General features: G+C 35.8%; 2 protein-coding genes across 7 annotated transcripts in view; one reads left to right on the top strand and one right to left on the bottom strand.

The window, feature by feature from the left end:
• Positions 1-11,135, bottom strand: part of Rpap2 (RNA polymerase II associated protein 2) — a 103,705-nt gene extending 92,570 nt beyond the window's left edge. For all 5 annotated transcript variants that reach the window (XM_027935146.2, XM_071618047.1, XM_071618049.1 and 2 more), the window contains exons 1-6: positions 11,035-11,135; positions 10,085-10,130; positions 5,949-6,063; positions 4,279-4,377; positions 4,019-4,084; positions 232-320 (exon numbers count right to left, since the gene is read on the bottom strand). In XM_027935146.2, coding sequence (XP_027790947.2) covers positions 232-320; positions 4,019-4,084; positions 4,279-4,377; positions 5,949-6,063; positions 10,085-10,130; positions 11,035-11,107 — 488 coding nt within the window. In that variant the 5' untranslated portion in view covers positions 11,108-11,135. The remainder of the gene's footprint in view (positions 1-231; positions 321-4,018; positions 4,085-4,278; positions 4,378-5,948; positions 6,064-10,084; positions 10,131-11,034) is intronic.
• A 55-nt stretch (positions 11,136-11,190) lies between these two features.
• The window catches only part of Glmn (glomulin, FKBP associated protein), a 49,883-nt gene continuing 42,439 nt past the window's right edge, over positions 11,191-18,634 (top strand). The window contains exons 1-3 of one of the 2 annotated variants that reach the window (XM_027935148.2): positions 11,191-11,269; positions 12,060-12,125; positions 12,530-12,655. In XM_027935148.2, coding sequence (XP_027790949.2) covers positions 12,087-12,125; positions 12,530-12,655 — 165 coding nt within the window. In that variant the 5' untranslated portion in view covers positions 11,191-11,269; positions 12,060-12,086. The remainder of the gene's footprint in view (positions 11,270-12,059; positions 12,126-12,529; positions 12,656-18,634) is intronic. The other variant, XM_071618046.1, reaches the window with a different exon arrangement.

Raw genomic sequence — 18,634 nt, 5'->3', positions numbered from 1 at the left:
ATAAAGCTAAAATAGCAAACAAAACAAGTAAATAACATCTGCATGTGTAAGTTTTCTGATTTTAAATGTAAAATCCTTAATAACTATGCTCAAAATATAACTATTTCATCACAATTAAAGCATGTAAAATCTTAACACTCTAGAGAAAGCCAGATCTACTTTCAGCTTATCTCAAAGAGCAGAAATTAGTACATATATGAACAAATGTGCATATATAATGATTTAAATTACCTCTCTTCTTCTCGAACCCATACTGGAGTTTTGGGAATTTGTGCTTCAAAAAACTTGGATGCTTTATAACAAAAATTGCTGCAAAAAGACTGAAAAAGACATTTTAAAACTAGTTATTTTTCTTATTATGAAATGTAACCTATATACAATAGAGTATAAGACATAAATGTGCAGTTTAAAGACTAAAACAAAACCCCACTAATCTTTGAACACCAACCTAAGGTAAGAAATAAGGTAAAGTGCCTTTGAAGGCTTCTATGGGCTCCACCCCATGGCCACCTATATTCCCTAAAAGTAAAAACTATCCTAATTTGATGTTAATCATTCCCTGTTTTTCTCTAATTTTTTTAAATATTTATTTTTTAGGTATAGATGGACACAACACAATGCCTTTATTTTTATGTGGTGCTGAGGATCGAACCCAGGCCCCGTCCGTGCTAAGCAAGAGCACTACTGCTGAGCCACAATTCCAGCCCCTTTCTCTAGTTTTTACCACCTACACCCATATCCCCATAAAGCATATTCAGTTTTGCCTCTTCTTAAACTTTAAGTGGAATAATGCTGTTACATATTCTTGTCTTCAGTTCAAAATCATGTTTCTAAGACTTATTCATGTAATTATAACATCCCATCTTTGCTACATTTGAGATTCCATTGTGTTAATATATTAAATTTTATTGTTTATAGACAATTGTTTCTAATTTTTTACAATCATTTCAATGTTAATATCAGCATTTTTATAATAAAAATTTTTCATTGTAATAAATACAATGTAAAATCTGCCATCTTATCCATTTTGTGTAGTTCATATTGTCATACAACCATCACCAGCATTAAGTTTTTTCATCTTACAAAACTGAACTCTATATGCATCAAATACTAATTCCCCATTTATTTTTTATTGATTTTTTAAAAATAAATGACAGTGGAATACATTCCCCTCCCACCCCCTCTGCTCTATCCAGAGTTCGTCTATTACACCCATGCCTCCCCTCCCTACCGGCATTTGTTTTTTTGGGGATTGGCTAACTTCACTTAGCATTATCTTCTCCAACTCCATCCACTTACCTGCAATTGCCATGATTTTATTCTCTTTTACTGCTGAGTAATATTCCACTATGTATATATACCACATTTTTTAATTAATTCATCTACTAAAGGGCATCTAGGTTGGTTCCACAATTTAGCTATTGTGAATTGTGCTGCTATAAACATTGATGTAGCTGTGTCCCTGTAGTAAATCCTTTGGGGATAGACCAAGAAGAGAAATAGCTGGGTCAAATGGTGGTTCCATTCCTAGTTTTCCAAGGAATCTCCATAGTGCTTTCCATACTGGTTGCACCAATTTGCAGTCCCACCAGCAATGTACGAGTGTACCTTTTTCCCTACATCCTCACCAACACTTATTGTCTGTCTTCATAATAGCCACCATCCTGACTGGAGTGAGATGATATCTTAGAGTAGTTTTGATTTGCATTTCTCTAATTGCGAGAGATGATGAAAATTTTTCAACATTTGTTGATTGATAGTATATCCTTTTCTGAGAAGTGTCTGCTCAGGTCTTTGACCCTTTTATTGGTTGGGTTATTTGTTTTTTTGGTGCTTAGCTTTTTGAGTTCTTTATATACCTTAGGAATTAGTGTTCTATCTGATGTATGAGTGGTAATAATTTGCTCTCAAGATGTAGGCTCTCTATTCACCTCACAGATTATTTCTTTTGCTGAGAAGAAACTTTTTAGTTTGAATCCATCCCATTTATTGATTCTTGGTTTTAATTCTTATGCTATAGGAGTCTTATTAAGGAAGTTGGGGCTTAATCCCACATGATGAAAATTAGGGCCTACTTTTTCTTCTATTAGACACAGAATCTCTGGTTTAATTCCTAGGTCCTTGATCCACTTTGAGTTCAGTTTTGTGCATGGTGAGAGATAGGGGTTTAATATCATTTTGTTGCATATGGATTTCCAGTTTTCACAGTACCATTTGTTGAAGAGGCTACCCTTTCTCCAATGCATGTTTTTTAGTGCATAAGATAATTGTAATTTTGTGGGTTAGTCTCTGTGTCCTCTATTCTATACCATTGGTCTACCAGTCTGTTTTGGTGCCAATACCATGCTGGTTTTATTACTATTGCTCTGTAGTATAGTTCAAGGTCTGGTATAGTGATGCCACCTGCTTCACTCTTCCTGCTAAGGATTTCTTTAGTTATTCTGAGTGTCTTATTTTTCCAGATGAATTTCATGATTGCTTTTTATATTTCTATAAGAAATGCCATTGGGATTTTGATTGGAATTGCATTAAATCTGTACAGTGCTTTTGGGAGTATGGTCATTTTAATAATATTAATTCTGCCTATCCAAGAGCAAGGTAAATCTTTCCATCTTCTAAGGTCTTCTTTGATTTCTTTCTGTAGGGTTCTATAGTTTTCATTGTACAGATTTTCACCTTTTTCATTAAGTTGATTCAGAAGCATTTTATTTTTTTTTAGGCTATTGTAAATGGGGTAGTTTTCCTCATTTCCCTTTCAGAGGATTTGTCACTGATATACAGAAATGCCTTTGATTTATGGGTGTTAATTTTATATCCTGCTATTTTGCTGAACTAATTCCTCATTTATCGATCACCATTCTGCTTCCTGTCTCTTGAATTTCATTACTCTAGATACCTAAGTGGAATCATAATATTTCCTTTTGTGCAGGCTTATTTCACTTAGCATAACATCCTCAAGGTTTATCCATATTATAGTATGCATCAAACTTTACTTCCTTTTTAAAGCTGAATAATATTCCATAATATGCATATGCCACATTTTGTTTTTCCCATTGTGAACATTCTTATACATATATATTATTAATAGTGCATATGGACAAAAACTTCTTTAAGGTATGTACAAAGGAATAGAAAGACTTGGTCATAAACAAAGTGCAAAGCTGGTAGGGATATAGCTTAGGGGTGAGTGCTTGTCTAGCATGCATGAGGCCCTGGGGATGCTATAGTGAAGTCAACTTTACCAGATAAATACCAAATTTTTATTACTACAAGCAACATAAAGAGTTTCAAATATTATCAGATTTTTAAAATTTTGCTACTTTTGGGATTGAAAAATGTAATTTGATGTGTTGCTATTTGCTATTTCCCTGATAACTAAAATGACTGAGCAAGATCTTTTTATATGTTCAATAGTCATTCAAGTTAATTGTACAACAGTCTTCTATTAATTTTGCTCTCTTTTTCTTATAGCTTATATATTCTCAGTGTGAATCTGTGGTCAGATTATATGTAGGAAACATAACTTCTTATTTGTTGCTTATCTTTTCACTTTTTGGAAATCCCTGATGGAAAAAATGTATGTCTGCCTTTCATATTTAAGTCTTTATTTCACCTGGTTTGTATATATTTTTCATTTTTTTATCTAGATAACTGTTAGTGCTATTTATGGAAAAAGCCGTCATTCCTTCACTGAACTATAATATTCCCACTGCCACATATCAAGTATCCACATTTGTGTTGAGTGTACTGGTTCTCTATTCTATGATTTACTTACCTTGAATTGTGCTACTACGTAGTTTTATTGTACACAATCTATATATAATTTGTGCCAATATATATTGAAGTCTTAATTAAAGCTTAAGCAAGGAATTGTTTTTAGTGCCTTGGTTGAAATATTTACAAATAAACTTTTAACATGGTTATTTTCTAACAGGCAAGATTATAAAGTTATTTTTAAATTCTAGTTTATATCATAATAAGAATTAACTACCACATTGAAAATAGCTATTGAACTTACCTTTCTTTCAGTAATATCATAGACTTTATTGGTTTTGGTAGAAATTTTATACTTCTGTTTTGGTACCTAAAGAAAAGAAAGCATAGCTTACAAAAAAAAAATTAACATGAACTTCGATTACAAATTTAAGTCATCTACCTATCATATTTTTGACTAAGCCATGACATCAGTTCATTACCTCAGGTTTCACTTTCTTTTCTTTCCATAGAGCATTTTGCTAAAAATCAGACAAAGGCTATAATTTTAAAACAGTTACTTACAATTCCCAGCTTCTTTTGACACAAAGGATAACCACAGAGTTTGATAATAGAACGCTCATCCACGACATCACTGTAGTGAGCAGGTGTGATGAACTTCCCCTGTAATGAAACCAGAGAGGCATTTTCTTCCAGATTAATGGAAAAGAAATTGATCTTTACTCATCAATCTAATCTAAAAATACAGGAGCAACAATAGTACTTACCTAATAAGTCTAAAATTAGAATTAGAGGAGAAAATAAAAAGCACTCAGAAGTGTTAATTTATAGTATACAATCAAAAAAATGTTAGTTATTATTAAAAAACAAAAACTTCCACCACTACAAAGTATAGGCATCTTTGTAGATTATACAGTTGACAAAATTATTTTGAGGCAGCAGGAAGAAGTGGTGCTATACCAACACTAAATGATAGTATCTTTTAAGCAAGTACTTTTTTAAAAAAAATAAACCACATGAAGTACTAGAACTATGTAATTTTATCTATTTTTAAGATAGGTAAAATATGTAACTCCTGCACAAATTTTTGTGCAAATGTTCCTGCTTTCGAAAAAACAATATAGAATGGTTAATAAGCTAACACCAAATATATTCATGCATAAATAACTTTAATTCTTGTTTTTAACTTTGAAAAAAATTTTTTCAGAAGTAGGGATTGAAGTCAGGAGTGCTCTCTACCACTGAGCTACATCCCCCGTCCCCTGCTTTTTTTATTTTGAGACTGGGTCTCAAATGGTTTTTATAGGGATTGAAATAGTCTTTACTGAGAGTGACATGTTTTTTTGTCTCAAATGAAACATTTCTGGTTTGTCTTTATTTTGTTCAGCATCATCATATATGCAGATTTTCATGTAGTTACCTATATTAATTTAAATATTGTCATGTTCATATTCTTGTTTTGGAAAAATCCCTGAACTACACTAAAAATTACTTTTGTAATAGAAACTTAATTTTTTTTCTATAATAGATTATGAGGATTTAAAGAAATTTCCATTAAAAGTTTTAATAAAGCTATTTAAAAATTTAATGCAAATTATTTTGTTTTAAGTCATAAATGATCTATATTTCAGGTCTTAAAGATATCAAAATGAATTACATTCACAAAAAATAATCTGTTACTTAAAATAGTACTATACACAGAATATCAGAAAATTGACATTGTGATCATTAGTCAAAGGGAAGAAAAAATCAAGTTATATCAGCAGACTGGTTAAAAGAACTATAACTAAGGATCAAAATGTACTTTTTTTTTCCTAAATGTTTTATTTTTAATTGACATAGTAATTATACATACTCATAGGATACAAATGTTTTAGAGCACATACACATTGTGGAATGAACAAATCAGGTTATAACACATCCATCATCTCACATAAGTCTTTGTAATGAGAAAATTTCAAATTCACTCTTTCAGCAACTTTAAAATATACATTAGTTTAACTATAGTAATCTTGCTATATACTTGCTATTTTTCATTAATGCATTTTAAAATCATTATATAATAATATTAGGATAGCTGGTTATTTAAAAATGCATGAATTATAAAAGCACATTACATGTATGTAATGACTGACATCAGATTTAAAGATTTCAACAATGCAAAGAAGTTTCATTTTGTATAGATTTGAAGATATTATACTATAAAACTAATAATTTGTTCACTTAACACATACACATTCCATTAGGAATTCGTCTGTAATATTCTCTTCTAAAAGTTGTTCAACAATATGTAGAGCTCTTCTCTCAAACTCAATCTTCTTTTTCACAGCTGCTTCTAGTTCTGTTTTCCTAAAAAATTAATGAGGTTAATCTCATAAAAAGTTTTTTCATGCTTATAATATTTCATGTTTTAAAATCCAACACTAACCTATTTTGCCAGTTTACATTCTTTAATGCGGTTACTTTTCAAAAAAGAAACAAACTATTTGTTGCACCATGTACACAGAAGTCAGCCATAAGGACTATTTCCCTGATAAAGAGCAAAAAAGAAGCATTTTAGAGACTCCTAAAGGAAAGAAAATAATGTGAATTTTTTCTGCCTGCTAGTTTATACTCTACCAATTTTAAGGTACACTCTATCCCACAGGTACCTTTAAAAAAAAAAAAGGATTTTTCTCTGATAAAGAGCCAAATATCAGAAGACACTAGAAAGTAGATAATTTCTAAGTAGAAATTTGTGTTTTTGTTAAGTCTCAAAAATTAACTGATGGTCTGCCCAACTTGAAAGAAAAGTCACATCTGCAAAAAACTACTTATTCTTGTTGTGAGGTCTTGTTAAATAATTGTATTGATAGGAATGTATGGCTTAGGTAAAGAAAAGTCTTCCTGGGAGGGCTTGTTCTTGCTATCAGCAGGGCTCTGTCAGCCTTTGCTTGCCCCCATATATTACAGAACTCAAAAACACAGACTATCTAATCAAAAGATAGACCTATCAACAGTGATTCTCAGTCCCAGCTACACATTAGGATTGTCTGTGGAGATTTTTTAAAACGAGATACTAAAATGCTGCTCAGTTCCCACTGTAAGGTAATTAAATCAGAATCCCTGAGAATGGGGCCTGATTATTACTTTTCAACAGGGTTGAGTCACTGCCATAGAACCAAGGAGATCAACCTTCCTAGTGACTCATTTGTTCCTTTCTTGCACTGGTTTCTACTTACCTATCAGAACTACCTTTGCTGGCCTCCTGGTCCTTAATTCTTACAACTGGACCCAGAATGTCTTCATCCATTCTACTTTTCATTGACTTCCAAGACTTTTAGACTTTCATTCCCAGCAATGTTTTCCAGAAACAATCTGACAGTTTTGTCAACAACTTACTTTGTCAAATATGGACATTAAAACAAGAATTTTGTGACAACACTGATTCACACATCATTTCATAAAGATAATTTTTTCTTTTTTTGTTACCAAAGATTAAACCCAAGCGTGCTTAGCCACTGAGCCACATTCCAGATCATTTTATTTTGAGACAGGGTCTCACTAAGTTGTATAGGGCCCTGCTAGGTTGCTGAGACTGGCTTTGAACTTGTAATCCTCCTGCCTCAGTTTCCCAAATCTCTGAGATTACAGGCATGTACCACTATGCCTTGCAACATCTTTTTTTATATTAAATAAGTACAAAAAAATTAAATGACAGGTATCTTTTATTGAACACATTTAGCTTCATGAAAAACTTATTTTAAAAAATTTTTCTCATTTTGCTGCCTACCAACAAAAGCCACATCCCGTACTAAGATCAGTATACATACAACCTGCATTAAGGAATTTCTGACTCAAGTCATAACCACCTCCACCTGAGCCATACTCCTCTTAATTGACAGATATCTAGAGCTGTTTCCTGTCTTATTGTGACCTTCTGTCACAAATGATAAGCAGTGTGGTGTGTAGAAGCAAATCTCAAACTTTTTGGTCTAAGAACTCCTTTACACTATTAAAATTAGAACTTTTGTATACATGCATTTTATGTGTCAACATTTACCACATTAGGATTCAAACTGAGAAAACTTAGAAGTATTTATTTATTAATTCCTTTATCAACCTATTACATGTTAAAAATGTTATCAACCTATTACATGTTAACATTTTTAAATGAAAAATTTTGTGAGATGAGTAGAACTGTTATATTTTTGCAAACCTCTTCAATGTCTGTCTTAATGGTATTTAGCTGGTTGAATGTAGAAGAATTTTTAAGTTGGAATAAATTTATTGAGGGGCACTCCTCTCAATGATTTGGTTATTCCCATGAATGCTTGTTTCATAACCCTCAGTGACCTACTCAAAATACATTTCAGCTGGGGCTGGGGATGTAGCTCATCAGTAGAATATTTGTCTGTCATGCAAGAGGCCCTGAGTTTGATCCCCAGTACTGCATCACAACAAAACAACCCAAAAAACATTTTGGCTTACCTATATTCTTCAAATTGTAAGGTCTGTGGTCAGATCAACATTGAGAAGAGTTGCAATTCACCACCATAATCAATATTAATTAAATTTTACTCTTGTAATGTTTCCTAAAGCCCAGTTAATATGGTGCTACTCTGCAGGGAACTATTTTCCAAAACAGATTTTGAATCCATCTAGTTTCTCCATTCTTAGATGATTCTCAGCCTGTTGTCTTCAACATTTACTTCATTAAGTTTTCCCATCTGCAACTAGACAACCTAATTTCTCACCATGACCTACCAGGTACTATGTGAAGAATTTTGCTTCTAACCTTTTCCTATGCTCCTTTTTTCCCTTGCCCAAATGCACACATCATCCCAGATCATCCCAGGCATCTTTTTTTTTTTTTTTGGTACTGAGGACTGAACTCAGAGGCACTCAACCACTGAGCCACATCCCCAGACACATTTTATATTTTATTCAGAGACAGGGCCTTACCCAGTTGCTTAGCGCCTTGCTTTTGCTGAGTCTGGCTTTCAACTTGAAGTCCTCCTGCCTCAGCCTTCCGAGCAAGCGAGCCACTAGGACTACAGGCATGCACCACTGAGCCCTGTGCCCCAGGCATCTTTTTTTGAAGTGGCTACTCTGTATGGTTAATGCAAGCTTAGCCTTCAGGTCTCAGTTTAATTATGACTTCCTCAGAGAGCTTTTCCTTGAAAACCCACAGCCAATCCCCATCTAAATTGAACTTCTGTAATTAGTTTCTCCTCATAACATTAATCTTTCTCTTCATAGCACATATCAAAATTTGTAATTATATATTTATTTGTGTTAGCTTAACTGATGTTTCTCTGTTCAAGTGGTTACAAGAACTGTGTCTATTTTGTTCAACACCATATCCTCAGGACCTAATGCAAGACTGGAATATCTTACAATCAGCAAATAACTTTAGGGAAAAAAATGAGTAAATTAAGATAAAAGTCAATACAGATTAGTGAGTTTTTATAAAGTGGAAGTCATAGATATATATCTTATCTCCATCATAGACTACTCCTATTCTAGAAATATTTTTGTGACATGAGCCTGAGACACTATCTCGCCTTTTTTTTCCCCCGACAGGGTGGTGGGGGGAAGACACTGGGGACTGAACTCAGGGGCACTTGACCACTGAGCCACTTGACCACTGAGCCACATCCCCAGACCTATTTTGTATTTTATATGGAGACAATGTCTCACTGAGTTGCTTATTGCCTTGCTTTTGCTGAGGCTGGCTTTGAACTCAAAAATCCTCCTGCCTTATGATTCCCCAGCTGCTGTGATTACAGGTGGGAGCCCCAGTCCCAGCACTGTCCTGTCTTTTTAGGAGCCAAAAGACAGTACAGGACAGCTTTTTGATGAAAATATGGACTTGATATAATTTAAAAAAAAAGTTTCTTGGAGTGATAATGAGAGAAACTTGGACAGTGAGTTTCTGGCTTATATACCAGTAAAAACAGACCTGAAGGGCTAGGGGTGTGGGTCAGCAGTAGAGGCGCTTGCACTTCGAGGCCCTGGGTCTAATCCTTAGCATTACATAAAAATAAATAAATCAATAAAATAAAGGTGTTGTGTCCAACCACAACTAAAAAATAAACATAAAAAAGAGACCAGAAGAGGTGGGAAAGGAGTATCTGTAAATTCAAGAACACTGTTCCCACAACATCTTTGTACAAATACACCTGTCTCAGAATGCCGGCAGTATCCAGTTTGGTTTTCTTAAAACCTAGAGTAGAGGGATGTAACAGCCTATAAGAGTTTATAGTGCTTACCAGAGATCTTCCTCTTCCCTCTCATGACACTTTTCTCCAAAATAAGTAGCTATTATTGTTTTTAAAATTGGTTCAATTAATATAACAGTGAATGCTCTTGTCTAAACAGTACTCACTTTTTAAACGCATCTTCTTGTTTCAAGACACTTGTCTCTTTAGTACCTACAATTTAAAAAAAAATAGGTCACCTTTTTTGTGTGTGTGTTGGGGATTGAACCCAAGAATGCTTTACCATTAACCTATATCTCCAGTCATTTTTATTTATTCTTTTAAATTTTGAAATAGGGTCTCACTAAATTGCCCAGGCTGGCCTCAAACTTGTGATCCCCCTGCCTCAGACTCTTGAGTCGCTGGGATTACAGCGCATCACACAGGTCAAGTCTACACAAACGGTAGGTAGAGATTCCTGTCCAAATAACAAACTATAGTCATCTTTTCTTCTTGTCCACATATTTCATTTCCAATGCTGTGTGTAAATCAAAATGAAATAGGGAGTACAATTTGTTTTTGTGCATTACTTTCCAATTTTTCTTTGTTAAAATGTATCTCTAGAGATTGAATTTTCTTATGTATCACAGTTGCTTCGTTAATTAAGTGCTTCCCCCAAATTCGAGAACTGAGTACTTTAAGAGGGAAACATCTTCACTTCCCAAATGTTTACTACTGGTGTAGCAGGGGAGTCCCTTACTCCCTGGAACTGGGCATGAAAGCTGTCTGAAAGGTCCAGTTGAGAGATCAAGGCCAGACGCACTGCCTGACAATGCTGAGGCTGCCCAGGTCATTTACTTGCTCCCTGGGGTTCCCCAACACCTCCCCGCACTTCCCCTCAGCGGGAAGTAGCCACAGCGCATGCTGGGAGAAATCCTGAAACATCTGCCAAGAGGCAAGGGGATCCCGGCGGGAAGTCGAAAAGACCGCGGTGGGAAGCTCTCGGCTTGCTCAACTCCAGGGTCCACCCCACCTTCCCTGGAGCGGCCTTTCGAGAGCGTTCCGCACGCCTCTGCCTGGAGCTAGGCCAGGGTCCAGCTCTCAGGAACCAAACATGGGAAGGGACCCTTCTTCCTACCTGCAGCTTTCCGGGAGGCGCGGGGACCCCGGGCCTTCTGGCCAGCTGAGCGCGGCCGACCCCACTCAGCCATGGGGAAGCTTCGTCAGGTCAGGGGCCGCCTCCGGCGTCCCCCGCCAAGCTCCGCCTCCAAACGCGTCGCACGGGCCGGGGCGGGCCCGGGGGCGGGGCCGGAGCGCGGCCTGCGGGGTCCAAAGTGGTGGCTGCTGCTTAAGCGCACCGCGAGGTCCGGCGGGTAAGTGACCACTCCGGGAGGTCTAAGGGGGTCCTGGCTAGCTGTGCGCGGCGAGCGATGGGGGAAGCGGCGCGGTGAGTGACTAGGCCCCGCGAGGTGGTGGGACCAGAACGCCTAGTACAGCAGGAGTCGGGAGAAATGGCTTCCTCTGGATGCCGCCTACAAGCGCGCTAGGGTGTTCTCCTCCTTAGAGGACCCGCAGAGCCGCACTTACTGCCGCATACTGGGGGCCGAGCCTTCTCGCCTCGAGAAACCGGTGTTCGGCGGTATCCGGATGGTGTTCTCCTGAGGACTGCCAATTGCCTTGTCTCGGTGTGATATGGCGGTTTCACTGACTGGAGTGATTTACTTTGGGGGAGTGCAGCTCCTACAGTGAAATGGGGTGGAGGGCGTTTGAACTTTCAGCCCCCTTTGGGTGACTTGTATTGAATTCCAGTTTTTGTCGTGGGACACTAAAAAATAAAAATTTCCCCAATGATTACGATTTTCATTTTAGGCCCAAGTTGTGGAAATTTTTTTTTTTTTTTTTTTTTCAGGAAAGAAATACTTTGCCTTTTAAAAGCATATTTGCATGTCCTCTAAGGAATGCTCCAGAGGGTTCTTTCTTTCAAAACTATGCTCTTAAAAAGATGCAATAGAGTTGTTTTTTTTTTCCAAAGCAAAATTACTTTCTTAAGTGAACATACTAACATTCACTAATAGTAAAACTTTACGTTTTCCTTATAATGTTTTCTAATAATTGAACAAAATGAAACAATATCAGTTAACTTTTTATATTAATTCATTTCAGCATCAAAACTAGAAATAATAATTAGGAATGGCTGTGGAGGAACTTCAGTCCATAATTAAAAGATGTGTAAGTAATTTTTTTCTTTTGTGTAAAATTTCTTTTAAAATATGGGAAGGACATCATTTTTAATTACTCTTGTGGTTACTCAGGTTACTTATCTTCTTTAATCCTTGCTTTTTTTGGCTGGTAAATAAATTGCATGAGGACAGGACAGCAGATTGGATTATTTGTACAGATGATATCCTTATCTAAATAACCTTTTTAATTTTGATGCTGATCCTTTTCATAGGATTCTTTGATATGTAGTAGATTTCAAAATCACTTAGTAATTATTATAATCCTAAATTTCAAACAATTTATCTAGGATTTAAACATTTCCCTTTTTACAAAGAAAGAAAATAAATTAAGAAGTTGTCATACTGAATTTTTATTTGCATATGCTTATTCTTTTGTTTATTTTGTTTTTTCAGCAAATTCTAGAAGAGCATGACTTTAAAGAAGAAGATTTTGGCCTGTTTCAGTTAGCAGGCCAGAGATGTATAGAAGAAGGGCACACGGACCAACTAATAGCAATTATTCAAAATGAAAAGAATAAAGTAAGTACAATCTTTGTGTTCACTTTTCAGATTCTACTTGAGAAGAGAATAATCACATGTTATTATTCATCCCTTTGTCCATCAAACATTTAAGAATAAACTTAATAACAAACTTAAATTTTCACTGTAGAAAATGGAAAAAGGGAACTAGGAATACTAATATACTTTAAAGTACTTACAGCGTGTTGGAAGAGATAAACAAAAAAAACAACAACTAGCAATCGGGAGGCAGAATAAATGAAGCAAGTGCTGAAATATAAAGAACTTTAAAAGGAACAGGTTTAGGTGTTCAAAAAGTAACATTTGAATCATTAATTTACATTGAGAAATATAAATATCAAGCAAACTAGATACTCATATTTTGTGATCATCCTATTCCCCTTTGTGTCAGATATGCATAGAAAATCAAATTGTAAGTAAAATATTCCTGATCCACAAACAAGGTCCTTTCCCATTGTAGAGAATGATTTCTCAAACTATTAACAGTTAGGGCTGGGGTTGTGGCTCAGTGGTAGAGGGCTTCATGTGTTTTAAATCTTTGTGATTTTTTTTTCCCCAATTGCATTCTCAGAAGATAACCTTTGAGAGTACTTCACTTAGCCGCTAACAATAAAATCAGTAACAACTAATATTTAAGCTTGCTATTTTCCAGATGCTATCTATATACTTGACATCTATTAATTTATTAAGCTTCTTCATAAATCCCCAAAGATAGGTACTACTATTAAATTCATTTTTTATATGTGTAGACTTGGGAGGCTAAGGTAGGAGGATCACTTGAGTGCCAAATTTAAGGGCAACCTGGGCAACATAGTGAGACCCTCATCTTTAAAAAATACTCATTTTATAAATAAGAAACAATTAACTGGGGGCCGAGGATGTGGCTCAAGCGGTAGCACACTCTCCTGGCATGCTTGTGGCCTGGGTTCTTTCCTCAGCACCACATACAAACAAAGATGTTGTGTCTGCCAAAAACTAAAAAATAAATAAATATTAAAAAAAAAAAAAAAGAAACAATTAACTGAAAGATCAAATGACATGCCTCAAAGTAACTCAGCTTTTTTGTGACATTAGGATTCATATCTATTCTGGTTTTGGAGCTCTTAACCACTCTGCTTTACCTCTGGTTAACATTATATAGTACTTATGAGAAAATTTTAGGTAGAATAGAAGGGATTGAGTGATTATGGGAGTGAGGGAGATTGAGGCAGCAAGGATGACACATTTCTAGCCTCTGAAAGGACAATACAGGGTATGATATCCTGAACAGAAAAAGGCAACTTAAGTAAAGGAGAAAGTTTCCTGAAGGAAGTGAGTTGACTTTTGGAAATTTTAAGATGTAGCAGGCAATTAGAAAGTAAGGTTTTAAGCTCAGTAAAGAAACAAGAGATTTAGTTATTGTTTTGTTTAAAGATTAGGTAATTGAGGGGAGGGGAAGTATTTGCCTTAGACCACAGAAAAGTGGCAGAAGAAAAGAGGCCCAAGGAGCCCATCTTGAGGAACTTAAGGAACTGAGGAAGAGGCCTGCTAAAGAGGTGAGGATCAACATTCCATCAGTGAGGCAGAGGGAGAAGGGAATTTGTAACTGTCAATACATGCCTGAGTGATTGGGTGTTTTTTTTGTATTTTTTCTCCTTTCCCTGCTTCCTCACTCCCTCTGGTTCCTTTTCTCTATTAATCTCCCTTTTATTTTCATGAGATTCCCACCCCTCAGTGGTTTATTTTTAATGTACTTCTGAATGGTTAATGGGATAGATTCAAACATAGTGAAGCTTAGTCTTTTTTTTTTTTTTTTTAAGAAAAGCTCCTTTGAGAGATTGTGGGGAATTGGAGGAATATAGTCTGGACAATAGGCAGCGCCCAGGGAAATGGACCTCAGAAAATATGATGCTTCATATCAGTTCCTAGCGAGTTTCTACCAGCAGATGGTTTGTGGGCGCTCACCAAGAGAACCGTGAAAAATTTAATGATACAAGTGAAAAAACCAACAGCGTCTGGAACAGTGGTAGAGTGAGTGGATTAGGAAACTAGAGTGGGGTTTGCAGGCAGCATTAATGGCCTTCTTGAAGGTGATGATCAGGAATTCAAGTGAGACATGTGCATTGTGTTTTGTTGCAGAGACAATTAGCTACCCATTTAGGACTGGATGGGTGGGTGAAGGAACAGCAGGCAAAAAGTTGGATTTAACCATGTTATCAAGATGAGCCAGAAGGGTTGGTAGTAATCCCAACTCCCCAAGGCTAGGTAAGAGCAGGGCTATAACTATGACTATGCAATTGGTGCTGCACATAGCACAGAGTGACTACAGTGGTTTCCCATGGTATCGTAGATGGGGAGGGGCTGGAGTTGTGGCTCAGTGGTAGAGTATTTGCCTAGCATGTGTGAGGTATCGGGTTCAATCCTTAGCACCACAAAAAAATAAATAAATAAAAAGAAAAAAAAGAAAAGCTCCAAAGATCTGAGTTTTTTTTTTTTTTTAAGAGAGAGAGAGAGAGTTTTAATATTTATTGTTTAGTTTTCTGCGGACACAACATCTTTGTTTGTATGTGGTGCTGAGGATCGAACCCGGGCCACACGCATGCCAGGCGAGCACGCTACCACTTGAGCCACATCCCAAGCCCGAAGCTTAGTCTTAATAGTTTGAGAATCACAGAGATTCAGATTTTGACAAGGTAATGTTTAAAACTGACTACAACTTAATATTTTTGCAAGGTGACACTATAAGGGATTCATCAAGATTTATTATTAGCTGTAATCTTAGAGACTTAGAAGGCTGAAGCAGGAGGATCCCAAGTTTGAGGCCATCCTAAGCAACTTGGCAAGACTCTGTTGTAAAATAAAAAGAACTAGAGATGTGTAGCTCAGTGGTAAAGTGTCCCCTGGGCTCAATGCCCAGTACAAAAAAGAAAAAGATTTACTATTAATCTGTGTTAAATATTAAAATATTAAATAGGGAAGTGGTCCTAAGACAGTATAGTTTAGAATTTTACCATTATTGACATTTTGAACAGGATTGTTCTCTATTTTGAGGGATTCTCTTGTGTATTGCAAAATGTTTGGAACAACCCTAGGTTGCCTGTGAGATACTAGTAGCTTCCCTACCTGCCTCCTTCAGTAATGACAATCAAAAAGTGTCTGCAGATCTTGTCAAATGTCCCCTGGGAGGTATAGTGCAAAATTGCCCACAGTGGAGAACTAGCAGTATAGGAGGAAATGCATAAGCTTGGGACCTGTAGAGTTGTCTGATATTGGGTCTGTCATTAATGTCTAAACTGTGGCATTCTCATCTAAATTAGGAGTCACAGTCTTATTCCATATGATTGTTAGTACTAAATTAAACAAAGGGTAGTATACGTTAACCACAGTCAGGATTTAGTCCAATTCCTTATAATTATTTACCATCTTTCCTTAACCCTAACTAAAGCCATGAGACATTATTTAGTGACTGGGTTATCCTGTAGCTAATAGAATATTTATAAAATATTTTAAGAAAATTTTTCAACCCTGATATACAAAATATTATTCAAAGCTGTCATTTCTCTTGTTAGTTGATGATTATTCAGAGGATCTCTTATAGAAAGTAAGTACACCTTTGTAAAGGGAAAGAAGTGCTTTGGAAAAGTAGAATCTTACAGGAACTAATTAGGTTTTTAAAAATAAGTATGGGTTTATTTAATAAGTAATGGATAAATATTGAGTAATTTTGAAAAAATTTAGTTATTGATTTACAACAAATTCCTGATTAGTAAAATGCTAAATATTAAAAGTGAAGCCACACAAAAAAATGAGAGAAAACAAAATATCAAATCTTTGGAGGAGAGGCTGGGGTTGTAGTTCAGTGGTAGAGTGCTTGTCTAGCACATGTGAGGCACTGGGTTCTATCCTCAGCACCACATAAAAAATAAATAAAACAAAGGTATTGTGTCCATCTACAACTAAAAAATTAAAAAAAAATAAAACAAACCTTTGGAGGAAGGATTCTTTTACACTTGTAAGTAACAGACATATTGAAAGAGATCAACTGAACTATCTCATTAAGTGAGAAAAAAAAAGTATGATTGTTTTATTCTTTGTTAAAATTCCTAACATTTCATTAAATATAAAGAAAGGTGAAATATACATTTTAAAAAATTTTAAATGAATGCTTATTAATCTCTAGGGGTGAATCCATTTTAGGCTAAAAGCAGTAAAAAAGGGACAAAAACAAACAAAATTATTATACTTGGCTACATAAAAATAAAGACAATGTTGTCTGCTATGGTTGCATGTGCCTGAAGTCCTACTTGTTTGAGAGGCTGAGGCTGGAGGATTGCTTGAGGCTAGGAGTTCAAGACCATAGCAAGGGTAGCATAGCAAGTCCATGTCTCAAAAGTAAAACCTAACAATTTTTTGCCATAAATATAACTATCTTAATATTAACATATAGAGAACACATGGACGTTGATATAACAAACTCTAAAATGTATAGTTGATAAATGAGCAAAGATGTGAATAGATAGTATTTCCTCTTTTGCAAAATTTGTGTTCACATACCCTAACATACTCTGTTGATAGTTCTCCAAGACTTGTTAAGCCTTATACCTTTACACATTGCTATTTCAGAGCCTTGAATGTTTTTTCCACCTATCTGTGCCTGACAGACCTATTTTTCCTATTTTCCTTTTGGAAGGCCTATCCTGTCTTTCCTACTTTGAGATGAATATTCTCTTTCTATTCCTCATACTCTACCTGTATTATATTGTAAAATGGATGGGGTCAGAAGGAGGTATTGTATGTGCTATTTCCTCTTCTTCATATATGCCGTTGTCCGGCTGGGTGAAATAACTGGGAGATGACAAGCACAGCTAATTACACACAGCTTAACTTAATTAACATAAACTAGATACAGCAGTCAGTCATTAAGGAATCCTTATCATCTTAATGGCTTGCTGGTGTTGGCTCAGAAACCACTCCTCCTAGCATACTGCCAGGTGCCATCTTAACTTGGTTGTGGCCCTCATCATCTCCCCCTTTTGTTTAACATAAACAACAAGTATGTAGCTTAGGGAATGTGCCTGTCTTAGGTTGTCCAATACTACATATGGTCCTTACCTGTCATCGGGTGAGCTGACCTCAAGGCGTCAGCCTCCTGTCTTAGGTTGGTACCATTGCAATTGGATCTTACCCGTCATTGACTACCGGCCCAGCATTATTAGCCATACTTGTGGATAACCTGCTACAAGCAGAAGGGGGAAGATACAAAACGCCACGATACCAAGCCAATTGACGGCTCCTTTTGGAAAAATTGTACCACGGATGACACTATGAGCAAAGATACCCTGGTACTAATTACAATTTGTTGTATCAGTTCGTAATGCATATAAATGATACATAGTCCAGGTAAGTTCCACAAGCAGCTTAAAGCAGAGGAATCCATTAATATGTCTATTTCTTCTTGAAGTAAATATTAGTGCATCAGTTTGTACAGTTTGTGTGACAGCCATTGCAGAAGCTGTAGTAGCAGCAGCAGAAACAGCAACAGTTGTGATGATGGTAGCTGTAATTCTGAAGTCCCATTTGGTTTTTCAGTAATACTGTAAATTCTTCTACCTTTGTCTTCACCGGCACTGGGATGAAGATAGGAATTCTGGCAATGATGACTAAAAAAAAAATTGTATAACATTCCAGCAGGCACTAAGAATTATTCTGAACAGAATTAGATATAATGAAAAAGAAAGGTGAAAGTAAACAAATAGATCTGTTAATCTCCTATTTTTGTTACCTAATTTAAATTAAACTGTTTAAATCACGTGAATTAGAAAAAGATACTTGGATCCATTTTTTTATGAGCGTTCCTCATATAATATATATGGACATACGCATATACAGACATACAACACATAACACAAGTATGCACACACAACATAACAGTAAAGGCCTTACAGTTTTTCACAGGTAAAATCTCCATTGCAATGTTTAAAAACTCCACAGTTAATCAAA

The sequence above is a fragment of the Marmota flaviventris genome, chromosome 10, assembly GCF_047511675.1.
Source record: "Marmota flaviventris isolate mMarFla1 chromosome 10, mMarFla1.hap1, whole genome shotgun sequence".
NCBI lineage: Eukaryota > Metazoa > Chordata > Mammalia > Rodentia > Sciuridae > Marmota > Marmota flaviventris.
Note: the sequence above shows the minus strand (reverse complement) of the source record. Positions and strands in the feature narration are given on the sequence as shown.